Source organism: Crocodylus siamensis, chromosome 9 (genome assembly GCF_052110815.1).
Source record: "Crocodylus siamensis isolate JL-2025a chromosome 9, ASM5211081v1, whole genome shotgun sequence".
Taxonomy (NCBI): Eukaryota; Metazoa; Chordata; order Crocodylia; family Crocodylidae; genus Crocodylus; species Crocodylus siamensis.
In genome coordinates, this window is record NC_143403.1 from 63,543,646 (window position 1) to 63,562,435 (window position 18,790).

At 48.0% G+C, this 18,790-nt stretch overlaps 2 protein-coding genes across 18 annotated transcripts in view; both read right to left on the minus strand.

The window, feature by feature from the left end:
* Positions 1 to 3,071: 3,071 nt before the first annotated feature.
* On the minus strand, positions 3,072 to 14,706 carry NOC4L (nucleolar complex associated 4 homolog). The gene is made up of 14 exons (XM_090063796.1): positions 14,459 to 14,706; positions 14,221 to 14,327; positions 10,941 to 11,048; positions 10,541 to 10,690; positions 9,820 to 9,919; positions 9,082 to 9,116; positions 8,945 to 8,995; positions 8,277 to 8,388; positions 7,268 to 7,328; positions 6,219 to 6,329; positions 5,765 to 5,928; positions 4,748 to 4,830; positions 4,388 to 4,501; positions 3,072 to 3,792 (listed from the first exon to the last, which is right to left on the minus strand). Exons 1-14 carry the CDS (start codon positions 14,667 to 14,669, stop codon positions 3,676 to 3,678), a joined length of 1,524 nt encoding a protein of 507 aa, XP_089919922.1. The 5' UTR covers positions 14,670 to 14,706; the 3' UTR covers positions 3,072 to 3,675.
* Positions 14,707 to 17,039: 2,333 nt separating this feature from the next.
* EP400 (E1A binding protein p400) overlaps positions 17,040 to 18,790 on the minus strand; it is a 62,567-nt gene continuing 60,816 nt past the window's right edge. For all 17 annotated transcript variants that reach the window (XM_090063789.1, XM_090063792.1, XM_090063788.1 and 14 more), the window contains one exon: positions 17,040 to 18,082. In XM_090063789.1, the coding sequence (XP_089919915.1) occupies positions 17,810 to 18,082 (273 nt within the window). In that variant the 3' untranslated portion in view covers positions 17,040 to 17,809. The remainder of the gene's footprint in view (positions 18,083 to 18,790) is intronic.

Here is an 18,790-nt window from a genome sequence, read left to right on the forward strand (position 1 = left end):
AAATCGAAACAGAACAGTGATCCAAAACACTGAAATGAATCACTGTCCTCTGAAACGGCCAAATCCGAAACCTGAACGACACAGCTGTTTCGCACAGCCCTACCTACCAGGGCTCTGTGCCCCGGGAAGCAACTCAATACTGTTCTCACAGTGCTTTCTTCACAGAAAAGGCAAAAGGGAAAGGGTAAGTGGGAGGCCACACAATCGGGGATACAAGGGTCTCACAGAATATGCTGCTGCTTTGATGAGGCTCAAAGCCATCAGTCCCAGGAAGGAGACCTGGGTGCCACTTAACAGCTTCCTCGTGTCACTAGTAGCTGGGCCACGGTGTGCAGGCACAAAGGATGGCAAGACAGCTCATCTGAGGCATCTGCTGCTCTGGGGGGGCTGCTGCTTCAAGTTTCCAGATGCCTCTGTTCCTTTTCCAGACCACTTTTTGAAGGGAAAAGGCATGAAATGGCCCATGTGACAGTCCACGTGGAGGCCACAGAGAGCTTAGCAGTGCCTCAGCCTCCAGGCACGGCTGAACCCCTCTACCCACCCAGTGTGGTGAGTGGGCATCCAGAGATGTCGAATTCACAAGGCTCACACAGGAAGCCAGTGCCCTAGTGGGGACGTCTCACCAAATCCAAATGAAGAAGAAAAGACCCAACCTCACACAGCCTACCCTCCTCCGGAAAGATCTTGATGAGGCACTTTTATCCCTCAAAAGTCCTGATGTCCCTTTGCAACACAGCAAAACCTGTTATCGGCCTATATCCAAGCCTGGTCACCTTGGGTCAGATCCTGTTCTATCGTTTAGGAATCTGGATGGCATCTAAAGGTAAAGCCGCCCTGCCTGCAAACGCTACATCTGTCTACCTTAGCCTGAAAAAGGAGAATGATCTATTCTTCTTTTGTAGCAATGGATCACACCAAGTACCACATGGACCCTGAACTGGGGGAAAAGGATCTGGCTTCTTACCTATACACACAAGTTTTACCATGCTAACTATGTATTAGTCGTGTCCCCAACAAACCCAGAAAAGCCCCGGCTCATGAGCCAGGATTGCATTGTGCTAGGCTCTGTACAAACATAGAGCCAACATTACAGTATTGACACACAGTTCAACTGGAATAAAATACAGGAAAGAATAACCTATACTATATAAGCCTCCTTCAGACCCGGAACAGGACCTGAAATAGTTATACTGGTACTAACTCTGAAATGTTCTCCACTAAGCTGGTGAGGCAGGAAAACGCCTGGAGGTCTCTAACAGCTATAAGTTTTTATTATAAATTGATGAGTAGAAAACTTGCTAGGAATGTGGATAACATTCATTTTTCTTGCACCCTCCAGTGTTTTGAGCCACGGAGGTCATATTAGAAACTTTCATAAATAGTGGCTGTCCTTTAATATATTCTCACACTAGATTTCCTGATATCTGCCATCATCTCCTGCTTCTCTAGTTACCACTGACGATATTACTCCCAACTAATAAAGACTCTCCTGTTTAATACTGTGATCGATTAGGGGAAGCCATGATTAGGCTCTGCAATTAAATTTAAATGGCTGCACACGGCATTCATCTTCATGTGCAGATTAATGAGAATGTCAAGACAAAGTCAGGGTAGGAAGGGATTGGGAGATCTGAGAGAAGTGTTCAGTCTCTACAGAAAGCCCCGTGGTTTTAAAACTGATCCACAACACCTTGTGGCAAAGAGGGAAGGAAACACAGTTCAGGACCCAGATGTGGTTCTACAGGCCTGTTAGCACAGCACCCGAGCAGCTCAGCAGCTTTATTTTTACAACCTCTCAATGAGGTAGAAAAGTACATTTTAAAGGTCAAAAACAGAGGTTGGGAGGGGATCCTGAACCCAAGCCTGCAAAATCATAGGCTACCACTGACACACTGCCCCACCCCACACACTGAAAGACAGGAAGAAAAAGCCAAGCAGGCTGGACCGGAGAATGGGAATATAACCTGCCTTTACAGAGTGGAAACCAGGGTCTTCTAAGGGGACCTAAGAACACTGTATTTCAATAGGACCCGGAGGTGGAGCTCCCCAAACACCCTCAGCAAATACTTCGGGAGATTATCTGAAGCTAAAACAGCAAAACTGCTGGAGGGCAAACAAGCCCAGAACACAGGTCCAGCTCTGCCCTTCAAGAGCTCAGCACCACTCCCACAGCTGTGCACAGAAGTCATCCGTTTAATCCATGCACATGGCCCCCAGTATTTACTACTTCACACGTGACCCTCCAAATGCCTGGAGGAGACCAAACCGGATGCCCTTAAACTGCACACAGCCAGGTTGCCTTCTCCTGAACTTCTTGCACTGTCCTCCCACTCCAGCCCAAAACAAGCTCTCCTAGACTTTACCATCCATTTCTTGTGGCAGCAATACTCATCCAGTTGCTTATCCTTTATAAGGTGGAGCTAAAATTAACAGAAAATGAGCAGCTCATTTAAGATACAACTGCCTTGTGGACACAAACAATGCAATCAGTGAAACTGCTTGCTAGTCTTTAGCTGGATCTGGGGCTGAGCACTCATCGTCTTCCAAAGCACAAGCTGAAAGCCGATGGAAACTTCTGCCTCTCTTCTGGCATGGCCCAAGCCTGCTCTTTACCAAACCATCTTACGGCATTCAAAACTAGCTACATCCAACTGCAAAAACAATGTTATTTCAACAGTGAGAGCAACACAGCTATTCCTGCAGTGGCCACATTTCCAAATCCACACCATTTATAAATGGTTATAAACGGCGCTATGTTTAACCAACTTCAAACCATTCTGGAAAGTCAATCAGGGAAGAGGGCTGCCGGAGAATGACTGCTTCCCACTGCTCTTCAACTGCGTATTTAGCTCTGAGCAATCACCAAGATTATGCTCATTTTCAAAGCAGGTGACATTTAATCAGTCATGGTTTTCTGCTAAAACAAAACTACACTGAGCAACAGAGGTGCATGCAAGAATTTGGTCCGATTAACATTGATAGCATGTAATAGAGCAAGTTTCTTGATGTGCCTTGTTAACTGCTGCTCTTGACAAATCTCCTTTTAACCTCTGAATATAAGAGCCAACACAGTGAGTGGAAATGTTTATTATTTCTTTGATTAGGCTGGTTCCTGCCTAGGTAAGGTTGTAAAACAGATGGAGACTTTAACATCACCTACAAGACTTTGAGATCACCGGACAATTCTCAAGTGAACTATGATCCTTCAAGGCAGGATCTAGGCTTAAAATGTGGAAAGAAACCTTTCTACCTGCCCTCCTCCTTATGTGCTAGGTAAAAGGCTGTAGTCCCACCAGATCTATGTAAATCCACCCCAGCACTGACTGCATCCAGTAGCAGACACTTCAGAGAAAGGAACAAGAGGACAGACTGTAAATCTTGAGTCAGAATCATGTGCCCATAAAAAAAGTGTTTACTAACTCTAGGCCGGGGTGGCGATAAAATGCAAAAGCCAGTTAATGTGAAAAACTGCACTTGTTTTGCGAACAAGGAGTAAGAGTCCATTCAGAGCTGCTGACAAAGGCCACCAAAGTAAGTACCACCCCCTGTTGGGTAGTACAGCCATTACCTGGAATTATTTTAAAGCCCAAAACTCCAGAAAGTCCCACATGAACAAGCAGAGCTGGGCAGCCAGAGGGGCCTGTTTGCTACCGACCAGCCAGGGAACGTGCAACTTCAGTCCAGCGCAAAATACTCTGCAAATATGTCATTCTTTTTGCCAAACAGCCCTCTCACTTGTTCGAACTCCAGAGGCACGTCGGTGGTACTTTTCATTACTTCTCTATCAAAAAGCTGCAAAAGAAGAGATCATATGAGGTGCTGGCATCTGTAAAAACCTGCTGTGAAATTTTTTCTGCCAACACCAATTCCCCACACACCTGGACCAGGAAAAAGCGGGGTTGGGGTGGATTTTCTGGGCCTTTGCTTTATTTTGTGTACATGACAGACTTGGAGGCTGCCTGGAGGCAGGTGTTGGTTAGAGAGAACTGTACCTCTCATCCTGCAGCCCAGAGAGCAAGGTGGTACCATGTTAGATGGGGCAGGTCCCAAGCAAGGCAAAATTCATCCCAGCACAAAGACCCCAGGCACCATTTAGGCCCTAACATGGGGCCAATGTGATACTCAAAGCTTTGAGCAGGATGCCTGCACTTGGCACCGCAAAGCAGCAGCAGAAAGATGCTTCAATATGAGAGCAGGGGTGGGATTTCTCTGGGACAAACTAGAACCAGCAAAATGACAGACTGGTAACAAGCCAACCTGTAAATTCATTGGCACAGTCCTGCAGCCCCACCACACTCCTGCTGGCAGATCAGCCTGTTAGACCCACCAGGAAAGGATCACCCTGGCTCCCGTATTATTCACAGACGCATGCACAGAGCAACCCTACCTCATAAGCAGACAGCTCCAGGAGCCCCGATATATCATCCTCGATCTCTGACAGTGATTGATTCACAGTGGCGGCTGCTTTGGCCACATCAGGGTAATAATGGTTCTGAAGAGCCTGAAACATCAAGAACAGGACACAGAGGATGACACCAATCCAGTCCTCTTCTGTCCTTGCACAGGTCAGATACTGGCCAGGAAGCTGCCTCACTTCAAAGGGCGCTACCCATACTTACACACCTTAAAGTGGTGTTTCCCAGCATGAAGTCACACAACGGAAGGAACAAGGGGGACAGGAGTGCACAGCACACGGCTAGTGGGAAGGGTTGTGTCCTGGACCACACAGGCTAGAGGCAAGACTCACCCGCAGCTCCCAGAGGGAGCTCTCCAGAGCTCTGCTTTCAGACGGCTCTTCTTCCTCCATGACATACGGATCTTCCAACAGATCTGAGACAGAGGAACAGAAACATCTATAATGAACGACTAACAGACCTCCCCACAAGATGACACCCAAGCCCTCAAGGCAGAGAGAAAGGAAGCAACCGAAAAGCTCAGGAAAGCCTACCCAACCTACTGGGGCTGACACCTGTGATTTAAAGGGATGCCTGCCTGGTTGCAACCGGCAGACCTCACAGTGCCTTGTCCCAAATGTTCAAAATGAAATAACTAAGTCCAGAAGGTGGCTGGCAGGAAAACAGAGGTGAGAAGCCAGGATGACTCAGAGTGAAGATGGGAGTCACGTGCTGTTCTGTCCCATCACTCACATGGGTCGATGCCGTCATCAGCCTGTCTCCAGTTTAAACAGCAAGGATGCCAGTAGTGATGAGCACTGGCTTAGAAAATGTCTGTTCTTGCAGACTCAACAGTTCAGTCTCAGAGACAGAGACCTGATGACCGAGCTGCCCCATCAGCCTTTGGCACCTACACTAATCTGCCCTTTTTAACATAAACATTCAGGTCCTCAAGTGGCAGCAAAGCACAAGGCCTTGGGACACATGGGCACCACTCTACACCTGCTGCAGATCACAGGCCCTTTCGCACCAGACTATGTGGTCACTATGGCAGCCGCTAGCCATGGGCCATGCGGGAAGCCACATATAGGGCTTCCTGGCTTCAAGGCTCCTGGCTTCAAGGCAGAGTAGCAAATAGAGAGACTGAAAGAGGTGCCAGGGGCACTTTGCACTTAAGCAGAAAGGCTAAGAGGCAGATGGCCACAGGAAGCCCGAGGAAAGCCTGAGTGGGATACAGTCTGGTGACAAGGGACAGTGAAGGCCCAGGGAACAGAACGGAGCTGGGATTTCCCCTTCCCCAGCTGACAGACCAATCCACCTGCATATGCTCTGTAAAAACCTGCAGGCCCCCCGCCCATGCTCCCAATTACCTTCGGGCCCGCCGGGTCTGTGCACAAGAACCTTGCAAGCTGGGTGCCTCCGGAAAAGATTGCAGATGAAGGGAATGACCATGAGCAGAGCCTCAGGGGGAGCGGTGAGGGCCAGCCGAGAGAGGCGCTTTATAAACGCCGCCACCAGATATGCAGGTAAATGCCTATTGAAAGTGAGGCAAGGAAAAAGATACATGAAGTTCATCCAAGCTACGAAAGCTTCCAGACTGGTATGGGTATGGGAAAGAGCATTGCAAATTCTTCATGCAAAATGGTTGGGGAAGACTAAACAGCACCCTCAAGTCCAGTCTCCTCCAGAACTAGGAATCTGACTCTTGAGCCCTACAAGATATAGCCAGTTAGCCCTCAGAGGGGACTGGTCAAAAGCAGACCCCGGATAGATAGAAAAGCAAGGGAGAAAGGACTGGGCATATATCCTATGCTAGGTACTTACGACGAAGACAAAAATAAATCCATCAAACGGAAAAACCTGGCACGGTACTTCACGTGGTAGATGGAAGGGTCCAAGAGGCTGTACAGCTTTTTGTAGAAGTCAGGGTATTCCCTATATGAAAAAGAAGTGTAAATAAGAGAGTTTATTTGGCTTTTATTATGGCCTTGCTCAGACCAGGCCCCTAATCTAGAAACTGGCTCACGGAAGTCCTTTCAAGTGAACTACCAGAGATGGAAGTTCCTCTCTGCAGCTCGGCTTTTAAAAAGAAAAAGTTAAATTTTGTATACTTGGAAGGTCTGGATCCCAGTTTTTGGACCAGAGCCTTCACTGCCTGATAGCCATGATGATGGCAACTACTGACAGCAACAACACAGAATCAGGCCCCTGACCCACTGAATGGGCACAGAAGTGACAGACAAGTTTCTCACCCTTGAAAGCCTACCGTGGCTATTTCCTAGAGGTGCAATTCTGAGGATCAGGAAGGCAATTAAGTTTTCACATCTCATCAATCCCTGGCCACGCTGCAAGCATTGCCAACAAAACACAGCAACCAGTTGTGATAGGGGAGCTTGTTGTGGTCAAGACACCTCTTGACTAATAGCTGGACAGTGCATGGCGCAGTCACCAAAACACAGATTTAGGGAAAAGAAAATGTCTGCAACAGATAATCCTCCTTCACCAGCCATGAAGAAAGGGACCTACACTTTACATCAAACTATTGCCAATATTCTGTGGCAACAGCCTGAGATAAACTGGGGCATTCATCGAAAATTAGACCAGGAATTCAGAAGTTTAGCACCCGAGATCTGAGCCAGATGACATGACGGGCTCCATCCCCGACAAAACACCACAAATTGGGGCCGATTAGCAACAGCTCAACATCCTACATGCTGAGTAACTAGTGACGGCATTTTAGAGTACAAAGAACTGGGGAATGTACTTCCATCCCTTCTATTTACACACGCACGCATGAAAAGGAGAAACCTCATGCAAAACATCATCCAAAAAAAATCCCTTCCTTTAAATAAGACAACATTTTTTCTACTTACAGGTTATGCTGATGAATCAGAACAAACAACCCATTTAAGGCTAGAAGACTGATAGCACCACCTGTAAGAAAGCAAAGCAGATATAAAAATGTGGCAAAAGCTGACAGTTGTCACTAATTTCTGTAGCAAGGTTTTTGGTTGCAGCAGTGTTGGTCTAACAACGTTGGAACAAAGTTCTTTGCAAACTTTCAGGCACAAGTATCCTTCTTCAGGCATTCAGAAACTCTGCTGTTCTGGAGATTTCAGAACAACAACAGAGTCTCCCTATGCCATTTCTGCAGCAAAACATTAAAGAAAGAGCATGACAGTCAAAACACTTAAAGCTAAACAGCTTCCCGAGATAACAAAACAGTGACAACTGGCTATAAAATTCCAAAGGACAGCGATCCAACTAAATTTCCAAAGGCTCACAGATCACTTACGACCCTGCTGTTATTAAAAAAAAAAAAAACTTCAGCCATAGTTAGAACAGGCCCAAGTAGGGCACGGGGCTGAAAGAAGCATGTACATGCTGCCCTAGCACCCCAGGAAGGGCATCAGAAGTCCAGTGAAGCTCCTCAGAAGTAGCACCTCCACAGGGAAGTGGTGTATCTTGAGTCCGAACACAGCACAGCTGTGAGTCTGCACTGTTTTGTGGTAGTGTGGGCTGAATGCGGTTGATTTAAGACAGCATTACAGTCTGTCTTTTTCTAAACTTTGTCCTTAAAGGCAAAGGCAAGGAATTAAAGCTGGGCTCATACAACAAAGCTATTTCTTGGGAGAACAATAACAAGCACAGAGAAATATATCTGGTTTACTCCTCCTGCCCTTACCCACCAGGGTCCTGAGAACTGTTCCAACCCCCTTCCAGCCAAAGGCAATCGCACTTCTGATTTGCCACGTGGGTCCCTCCTTCAATCACTTCCCACAGAGGCAGGGCACAACCAGCACACATCTACCCTGCTCAGGCTTTAGCCCTACAGTCCTTTGTCATTCTCTGAAGTGCACAGGATCCAGCATCTCTACCCACCTATGTCATAGGCTGCTGTCAGGAAGTCTATCATGAGGGTGGGTTCGTTCATGTGAGGCAGGATGGAGTCATGCAGAATCATAAGAACCTTTTTGTACAGACTGCTGGGTAGCTGTGAGGGAGGAAACATGACATTCAAACCATGGGGGCTGGGAGGAATCCAAAGGACAGCAACTCCATAAAGAGCTCCGGCGGCCAGGGGACAATATCAGGAAGCATTGGACAGATCCGGCCTGGCTTAGAAACAATGGGCAAGTTACTTCAGAAGACTGACGAGAACCTCCCTGAAATCTATGGGGCTCCACGCCCAAATCTGTGGGGCTCTGCGCAGGGCTCCAGGCTCAGAGCAACTCCTGGTATTCAGAGCTGGCTACTATGCATTAGGGGGGAAAAGGGAAAGACAAACTAGAGTGTGCCAAGGGAGCATTAAGAGAAATAAATACACAGGTCAAATATCAGGACAGTGCAAGGTACAATGTCACAGGGGTGACTTCCACCAGCATCTAATCCCAGAGCACAGGCAACAGTGAATTTGCCTACTTCAGTCTACTGTCTTCAGAGCATCCACTCCAGGGTTAAGTTGTACAGAGGGCGCGTAAAGATTTCCAAGCCTGAATTGCAGCAGATGAAAAAACAACAGGAGACAGTAAATGAATTTCACCACTCACCTTGTATTTCAGGAAAACCAGCCACATCCTCTCAAAGGCCCGCTTGTGCTCCTTAAAACAAGGATAAGCAAACCATAAGCTCAGAGAACTGACAAGGACAAGGTACAACTCTGCCTACCCCCCAAACAACGGGTTACCTTGAGCTTTGACACCTTCCATTCCTCCAGGTGATCTGTTTAAAGATAAAAGCAAAACAAGTTTAAGGTTAATTTGAAAGGGCAAGTAATGAAGAACCCCCCCCAGGTATTCCCTTTGAAATAGCTGCATGCCAATGATCACAGTCGGCCACTGCCAATGGAGCGAATTTAAGTTCCATTTCAGTCGAAATCTAAATGGGGCTGCGTGAGGCAAGGTGTTTCCAGGCAAGCTCAAACAGAGTAATTAAACAGCAAAGGACTTTCTCCTGCTGCTGTGGTTTGATCTAATATAGAGAGAAAATAAATTTAGCTTCCAAATTATTCAGATGTTACGGTTTGTTAAAGCCATCTGAGTTAAGAAGCAGCGGATGAAAAGGGAAGATAACATGCCAACTGAATGGACCAAAACCAGCCACATGCCAGTCTGGAGCTGGTAATTTTCAACCACATTGATACATCTAAATCCTGTATGACATTTCTTATTCCAGCTCACACACCATCCATCAGATTTTTACTTTCCCCACAAGCAGCTAAAAATGATGGCTCTGAGAGGCAGTGCAGGGCAGAAAAGTGGAGGCTCTCAAAAGCATATAAAAAGAACGGCATCCCCTAATTCACAGCGTGGAGAAAGACAAGTATCAGAAAATACTAACAGAAGTCAATACTCTGATGTACAGGGTAAAAATTTGAGTATGCTTTCTCTCTTATATGTAAAACATCCCAGTAATAGCAACTAACCTTGCTTCACCATAAAATTGACAAGCTCAGTCTTTCTGCTCGGCATGCTAATGGATGAAATGAGGGAAAATACATTCTGCTGGTACACAGGCAGTGGAATCTAGGAAGGGAAAGAAAAGGATGCACAGAGGTTAGTTATACAAAGGCTCCCAGGGGACATCCATTCACTTTATGTGCACTGATAGGATTTACCTCAACAAAAATATTAAAGCAAAGACCTGGAGTTAATACCAGGCACAGACCAGCACTGGCAGGGTCTTAATTAACACTCCCACACTCAAGTTTTATAGTCTACATAGTCTCATCTCTGATTCTGCAAATCAAAAACCCTGCTGATGACATCAGAGAAAGCAAACTAACTATGTTCATCCATTAGAGAGGCAACAGAAGCAAAAGCTTTCCTCTGCTTTCAAAATCAGAAACCAGAACCTCATCGATGAGCTTCTGTCAAGCTAACCAAAAAGCCCCCTTTAGCCAGTCCTGGCTAATCCTGAGGGCAGCTCTCTGCAAAACTGGGTCAGACAAATAAAAGAGTGGCTGTGTCTCAGCATATGGAAGCTAGCACACCCATCTGCCTGTGTTAGATCCTAGTGCTCAGATAGCTCCACGGTGCAGCAGAGGAGCCTTCCCAGGTACAGGTGGTGACACCCACACTGCCTGCTAGTGGTGGTTTCCACAGTGAGGGTCTTCCAGGCCCACCATGGCCGCAATACCCCATTACCTCCTTAGTCTTCTGCATGATTTGCCCAATATTTTCAGTCACTGCCTTCATCACGAAGTACCGGACGTCGTCATACTCCAGATATTCCTGGAAGCGTGAGATGAGGAGCGAGGAATCCTCTTCGCAGGGAATTAAGCTCTCCACCACCAGCTAGCAAAGGGAGTTAATTAAAAAGAAAAAAAAGCAGCAAGTCAGCATCTAATGCACACTAGTAGCCCTGGAGAGAGATCTGGTTGGCTGGAACCTAATTTAGACCTCTGGCATTTCACCAAACATGAGGAAGTTGGTGTCCAAGCTTTCTGCTTCAGAGTCTGAGCATGAACACAGGCTCCCTCTGTCTGGGCTTTGCACATGACAATGTGCCTTATAGCGGTGACAGCTCCCAAGCCACAAAACTTACTTTTAAAAGCTCACGAGGAAAAATGAAACTGCCTTTCCACTCTGCTTTGACCAGTGGGTGCTCCCCTTCCACCTCCACGAACTTCATCAGGGTGCAGAGTGACATTTCCTTTCAAGGAGACAAAAGGAAGGTTTTCAGGGACACAGTAAATGTTTCAGAGCTGCTCATCCTACTTGGATTCGGTCCCTTTAGCATGGGGGCAGGCATGCTGGCTACAGACAGCAGTGCAAGACGTGCTGTCTTGGGGAGGGGGCTCACAGGGTAGGAAAGATAAAAGAACTAGTACGTCAAGGCAGCACAGGCAGTATTAAGAGCACACCCTATTGCTTGCCAGTCTCACCCTGAAGACCGCAACTCCAGCAGACCCATCTACCATGGATGCACACCTTGCTGGGGTTATTTGACCACAGCAGTCTTTCCTGCCCAGAGTAGGCGGTTGGACCCGATGATCTCAGGAGGTCCCTTCTAGCCCTAAACTTCTGTGAATCACAGATGGACATTGGTAGAAGATGAATGAGGACGTTTGTCTTGTGTGACACAAATGGCACCTTCCCTTTCCTGCGCTCCTTTGTGGCAGTTCAGCCAGATTCATCAAGGGATTCTTGGAGGAAAGGGGCATCAGGAGTGAGGGGCATGGGCTCCGAATCACAACTTCCTCAACCTCATGTGCTCAGGGCTCAGAAGTGAGAGAGGAAAAAACCCTGGTCCTACACAACTCGCTCTCCCTGTCAGCAGCCACTCCAACCCTGTGCAACAGGAGACTGAGCAAGATGGACCTATGGTCTGACTTGCTCCACGGCAACGAAACACGTGGGTTTTCTGGAAAATTTTTAATTGGAAAATTTTCCACAAAATTTCCAATGCCCCAAATACAGTGTGATCTAATTTAGCATGTTTATTTGACTTATATGTAGTAAACAAAACTCAAAAAGTACCCTCATGTTAATTTTATGTCCCAATAGCCAAACAAGTTTCATAGTTGGTACGGTCAGAAGGGACCCGAGCAGATCATCGAGTCTGACCCCCTGCCATGGCAGGAGAGAGTACTAGGGTCAAACGACCCCAGCAAGGTGTACATCCAGCCTCCTCTTAAAGACCCCCAGGGTAGGAGCCTGCACCACCTCTCTTGGAAGTTGGTTCCAGATCCTAGCTGCCCTGACCGTGAAGTCGTGCCTCCTGATGGCTAGCCTAAATTTACCCTCTGCCAGCTTGTGACTGTTATTTCTAGTCACTCCTGGCAGTGCTCGGGGGAACAGGGACTCCCCCAATGCCTGCTGGTTTCCCTTGACTAGTTTGTAACAGGCCACTAGATCCCCCCCTCAGCCTTCTCTTGTGGAGGCTGAACAGGTTCAGGTCCCGTTGCCTCTCCTCGTAGGGAGAGGCTGCCCCACTTCCCCCTGATTATGCAAGTGGCCTCCTCTGGACCCTCTCCATGCTGTCCACATCCCTTCTCAAGTGCAGCGCCCAGAACTGGATGCAGTACTCCAGCTGCGGCCTGACCAGTGGGGGAGGATCACCTCCTTGGACCTGCTCACGATGCATCTGCGGATGCATGACAAGGTGCGGTTGGCCTTCCTGACTGCATCCCCACACTTCCGGCCCATGTTCGTCTTGGCATCAATGATGACTCCAAGATCCTTTTCTGCCTCTGCACTGACGAGAAGGGAGTTCCCCAGCCTGTAGGTATGGTGCAGTTCTTCCTCCCCAGGTGCAGCACCTTGCACTTGTCAGTGTTGAATCCCATCCTGTTCTCATCTGCCCACCCCCGTAACCTGTCTAGGTCCGACTGCAGCCTATTCCTCCCTTCTAGAGTGCCCACATCTTAGTGTCATCAGCAAATTTGAACAAGGTGGTTTTTACCCCCTCATCCAAGTCGCTGATGAAGATGTTGAACAGTGCGGGCCGAGGACCGAGCCCTGGGGAACCCCACTGCCCACATCCCTCCCGGTTGAAAATGACCCGTCCACCACCACTCTCTGGGTGCGGCCCTCCAGCCAGTTGGCGACCCATGTGACTGTGTGGGTGCCGACACCACAGTACCCCAGTTTCTTAATGAGAACGGGGTGAGAGACAGTGTCGAAGGCCTTCCGAAAGTCCAGAAAGACGATGTCCACTGCTGCCCCTGCGTCCAAGGATTTGGTGACCTGGTCGTAGGAGGCCACCAGGTTGGTCTGACAGGACCTGCCGCTAATGAACCCGTGTTGGTTGCCTCTCAGCATAATCTCCCCTGCTGGCCCCTCATGGACATGTGCCAGAATAATTCTCTCAAAAAGCTTGCCCAGGATCAAGGTAAGACTAACTGGCCTATAGTTCCCCAGGTCCTCCTTGCTCCCTTTTTTGAAGTATTTGAACTGAAATATTTGATTAGGAAGAAAATTAAATGCATCACACTTAATGTGGTTTAAACGTCGTATTCAAACAAATGCAAAGCTTTATGCGGAAAGAAATGATTTTGATCGGGATAACTGTAAAAATGCGAAGACACTACACAGTAGCATGTATGTCCCTTACATTGTTTGTTTAAGAAAAAATTAAAGTGCTGAAAACCACCGACACTAATTTTAGCACATCCAAAGAACTGTGCATGATATGCCGTGTTTTAGTTTTGATTTGACCTGCACAGCCAATTAGGTGAATTCGTAACTTGACTTTTGGTTTGGATTATTTATTATACAAGTGTAACGACCCTCCTGTTTACACATCAATAAAACACACGTGCTTCCTCTCACACTTCCTCGGGGTAATCGCCTGAAAAGCCTGCATTCTAACTCTGAAATGAATTACAACTTTGAAACTGGCATCCAGTCATCATTACGAACAAATCTGATGAAACAATGAATTTTTAGAAACGGAAGACTTCCCATGGAAAAATAAAAGCGCTGACACATTTTCCGCTCGGGAAAATTTTCTGCCCCGCATCTCTGAGGGCAACTCCCTCATCCTCAGAAAGGATGAAAAGCAGAGGGGAGATTAAAAAGCTCTTCCTTTTTAATTCGTTCTTGATTAGGGTGGCCCATCACAGAGGGTAGCGCGGTTCCCCTCTGTTGATGCAAAACCCGCCTTTAGGTCCTCTGTTTTTCTCTTGGAAGAAGGGAACCGGGCACCTTTCTGTCTTCAAGAGAAAGACCTGCCGGCTTCGCTGAGACTGGCCAAGGGGGCTCTCACGCTGGCTTTACACAAAGGCACCCCGCACGGTTACACAGGGGCATTCAGGGAGCGGAGGAAAGCGTCGCCCGTTGTCGTCTTAACCGGCGGAGGACAGCGGGCCCCAGCGGCTTACCTTGACCTCGAAGGAGGAGTGGCCCATGAGCTCGGCCAAGCAGAGGACACAGCTGTGGTAGCGATGCCTCATCCAGATCTTGTACTGCTCCTCTGCGCTGCAGCCATCTGCGGGCAAAGCGAGCACAGGGGCTTTTTAGCCTCGGGCCCCTGCCAAGCGCTTTGTGGGGCAGGGGGCTGACGCCGGGAAGCTACGTCCCACCCCGGGCTCCCCCGCCCTCGGCCCGAGGGGCACGGACCCGGCAGCGGGGCGTCCTCCGGGGGCAGGGGGCCGGCCAGCAGGTCCCCGCGCCGCAGCAGCGCGGGGAAGAGGCGGGCGCAGGCCCGCAGCGCGCCCAGCACCGGCCCGGCCGCGCCCGCCTGCAGCGGCTCCAGCAGCTCGAAGACGCGGTTGGCGCAGGCCCGGCTCCGCAGCACCGCGCCCGCCGCCTCCTCACAGCCCGCAGCCATCGCGTGCCGCGCGCCGGAAGCCCCCGACTTCCACTTCCGCTTCCGCTCAGCGCCGGGGCTGAAGCCCGCCCCGGGGGGCTGGGAAAGAAAGGATGGAAAGGAGAAGGGGGCTTAAAAAGGGAGATCTTCCTTTTTAATCCGTCCTGCATTAGGGGGGCCCATCGTAGGGGACAGCGCGGTTGTCCTCTGGTGAGAGGAAACCCGACGCCTTTACGTCCTGTTTTTCTCCTGGCAGAAGGGAACCGGGCGTCTTTCTGTCTTCAACAGAAAAAGATGAAGAGTAGGACGTAATAGAGGGCTATTTTACCTGAAAAAAAGAGAGGACGTAAAGGCACCGGGTTTCGTATCCATAAAGGATATAAAAGGTACGGGGTTTCGTATCAATAGAGGACACCCGAAGAAAAAAATAGAGGCTATAAAGGTGTCAGGGTTTCATATAATAGAGAACAACCCAAGAGAAAACCAGAGGATATACAGGCGTCAGGGTTTCGTATAATAGAGAACAACCCGAGAGAAAAATAGAGGCTAGAAAAGCACAGGGTTTCGTATTGACAAAGGAGCAAAAAACTGGAATGTCCTCTATGACAGCCGCCCTATTCTCAATACATGTCTTGCTTAAAATATAGGGATAAGTCATGATGCATCCCTAAGCTGCAGGGCTGTGTACCCACGGGCTAGCAAGGACAGAATACACACAGTAATGTGTAAAAGGGACACACAAAATGGGGAGGGAGAGGAGGATGCAACCAAAAAGAAAATCCATTTTCGGAAGCAGAACGTTACAATTTCCAGCAAAGTTGGGCTAATAAAAAGATACCAGATTCACCCAAAGAACCGTGTCTACCTGCATCCTTAGTTCAACACAGCTACAACCTACACCCCAGCATTAGATGCATTAATGCAAGTGTAGATGCCCCCAGAGCACAGCTAAAATTCCTTCCTGACACTTAATTTCGTATGGGTCTGCCCCTGAGCAGAGGGGCACCACCCTCTAGCTAGGAACCTGGGGCTTGAAGTCTGCCTATGTCCTTAGACCAACACAGCTACAACCTACACCCCAGCATCAGATGCAAATTTGTACCAAACTGACTATGGGGTAAAATGTCTTCCTGACCCTAGATTTGGCATGGGTCTGCCCCTGAGCAGAGGGGCACCCCCCTCTAGCCAGGAATAGGGTGGCCATCACAGGGGATATTCCTGTTTTATGCCACTCTGTCCTCTGTTGATACGAAACCGGACACCTTTATGTCCTCTACAGGACATAAAGGCATTGGGTTTCGTATCAATAGAGGACAGAGGGCAACCAGACTGTCCTCTATGATGGCCACCCTAGGCACAAACCTACGGCTTGAAGTCTGCCTCTGTCCTTAGATGAATACGACTACAACCTACACCTCGGCATCAGATGCAAATTTGTACCAAGCTGATCATGGGGTAAAATTCCTTTCAGACCCTAAAATTTGGCATGGGTTTGCCCCTGCACAGAGGAGGGGCACCCCTGCCTCTAGCCAGGGGGGTGTTGAAGTCTGCCTCTGTCTAACCAATGCAGCTACATCCTCTACCCCAGCATCAGATGCATTAATGCAGGTGTAAATGCCCCTAGACCATGGGTAAAATGCCTTCCTGACCCTAAATTCCTGCCCAAAAGTTTGCGATTAATTTTATTTTCTTTTTGCAAAAAACTTGTATTAGACTAACTAGATATCACCACAAGTTCTGATTCCTTTTGACGCTAAATTTGCCATGTGTCTGCCCCTGAACGGAGGGACACAACCCTTTAGCCAGGAAGCTGAGGGTTAAAGTCTGCCTGTGTCCTTAGACCAACACAGCTACAACTTACACCCCTGTAACAATTTCCATGCGTCTTTTTCTCCTGCAGTTTTGTGGCCCAGGTCGAATCAATCTGTTCCACCTCTGAGAGCCTGCTGTATCCTTGTGCGGTGCTGGTTGCAGATGGGCTTTCGTTTGCCAGCGGCTCGATGCAACGGAAGGAAAAGAAAAGGGAACTCCCACAGTTTGATGCAGCGCAATATTCAAAGCAATAAGACAAACGAAGGTGAAGGAAGAGGCCACGCTTGATCAGGATCCAAAATACCCACCTGAAGATACATTCGTCATGAGCTTTAGTAAAAGAATAGTGCAAAAGTTGGATCTTATTCTTTACACGATTGCAGGATTAGTTGAAGATTTAAATTTCCTATTCCTCCCTGTGCCCACCCGTTAAAGCTGAAAGCCAAGTAGAAAGTACCGAACAGTCAAATGTGTCGCAAAAGGAGGAGGAAACGAGCATATAAAACTTCATCTGTTTTGAGATCTTCCTACCTGGAAGTCCCGTGAGAAACAGCACGGAGAAACCAACAGAACAATCTATTTCCATAAAAATGGGCTACACTTTAATACACATCTACTATCAACACAGCATTTATTCAGTTCATGCCTAGAATATCTATTATCTTAAAGTGAAGTATGAGAGCGAGGGCACAGGTTGGCTGCTTCAGGAAACTGTACACAAAACTACTAACAAACATTTTAAAAGACTTACAAAAATGGAGAATGAAACATGGTTCTTAATTACACATACTTACAAGGTTTCACATTTATTGGCTAAACTCTGCAGGGAGCACTTCAAATAGAAAGGAGTTCTGATGGATGGTCACCGCAAGTGAGCGCTACATGCAGCTGTCAGACAGGTGGAAATACTCTGCTATGCTCGCCACACATCAACTGTCTGTGTGGCTTTGCAATGGACAATAAACACTCGTCCACATTATAGCAAAGGATTGCACTTGCTCATTGGCAATTATACAATACACTAACATAGATGAATTAGACTGACACTGAAGGGATCCACGGTTTGGTTTTCATGAAGCTGGGCAGAAGTTATGACGTCTGCAGACGAGGAGAGTCTCTGTTGGAGTGGAACATGCCTCGGGTGAAACGTTCTTCTGACCCGCTAAAAGGCTTGGAGAGTTTCCCCGTGTTGAAATGTTCACCAGCAAAACCCTTCAATTTAAAAACAATAGAGGCAATTTGTCTTGCTTGGAATGAGGATCTGTGAAGAACCTGCTGCTTGCCTCACCGGGGGGCTCGGCAAACATGAAATACTGCTTTTCCCTGCTTATTGCAATTGAATTACTAGTTCAGCTCGGTTTGGTGGGTGCCTTTAATCTGACCGTAGGTGTCCTCATTTGCACCTTTGCTTGCTGATTTGGTGCTTCCGAGGTTACGGGGGCCTGGACTGGGTTCGGCACGCCAGAGGCTTGGATTTGGGGAGAAGCAGTTGTCACAACCTGCTGCTGTATCAGCTTCTGCTGCACCACTTGAGCTGTTGCAGTTGTTGCAGGGATCACCTGAACCTGTTGCTGGCCTGCAGTGGTCTGAGACAGCGTCACGGTTTGGGGCTGTGCCTGAACCTATGCACACAGGATGAGAGGACAGATAGAAAGATGGTTCAGAATTAAAAGCAAAATTCATTAATTCTCTCTATTGTAGGGTAGCTTCAGCTGTTACGGCCTTCCTCGACAGCAGCAAGAGGAAGGGAGAAACAAATCCCGGCTGCAAAAGAATGCCCGAGTCTCACTGGGAGTGGGGCAGCTCCCTGTCAGTCAAAGAGGAAGCCCGGCCACTGTGAAGTGCCATGCTAAGGGTACAGGTAAGACAGACTTTCAAGGCAGTATATTTTCAAACTGGTCAAAACTCTCTCCCACTGATACTCACGGTAAAGCAACCACCAGTCTAGTGAAAGCAGAACAAAGCCAACCTCCATCTCTTATGAAAACCCTACCCAGAATGCCGATGTCTGCTGAAAAAGAATCAAGGGTATGGACACACAAAAAGCTGCCCTTAAAAGGGGCGGGGGGAGCTGCTGCTCAAGTATATATCGCCTGTTATGCTGCAACTTTTATTTCACACAATCCAGTAGTGATCAAAGTGGAAATTAATTGCCCAAACTGCAACACTAATTTGGAACCTGAATGAAGCTGGGGCAAGCTGCAGTGGCTTTTTACACTTGTATCACTACAGAATCATGCAGGTGTAATGGTGGCATTCAAACAGCTTATATTGGTATCTTTCGATATTAGCCACTACACTTTTCTGTATCCGAAGCCCTATTTATTACT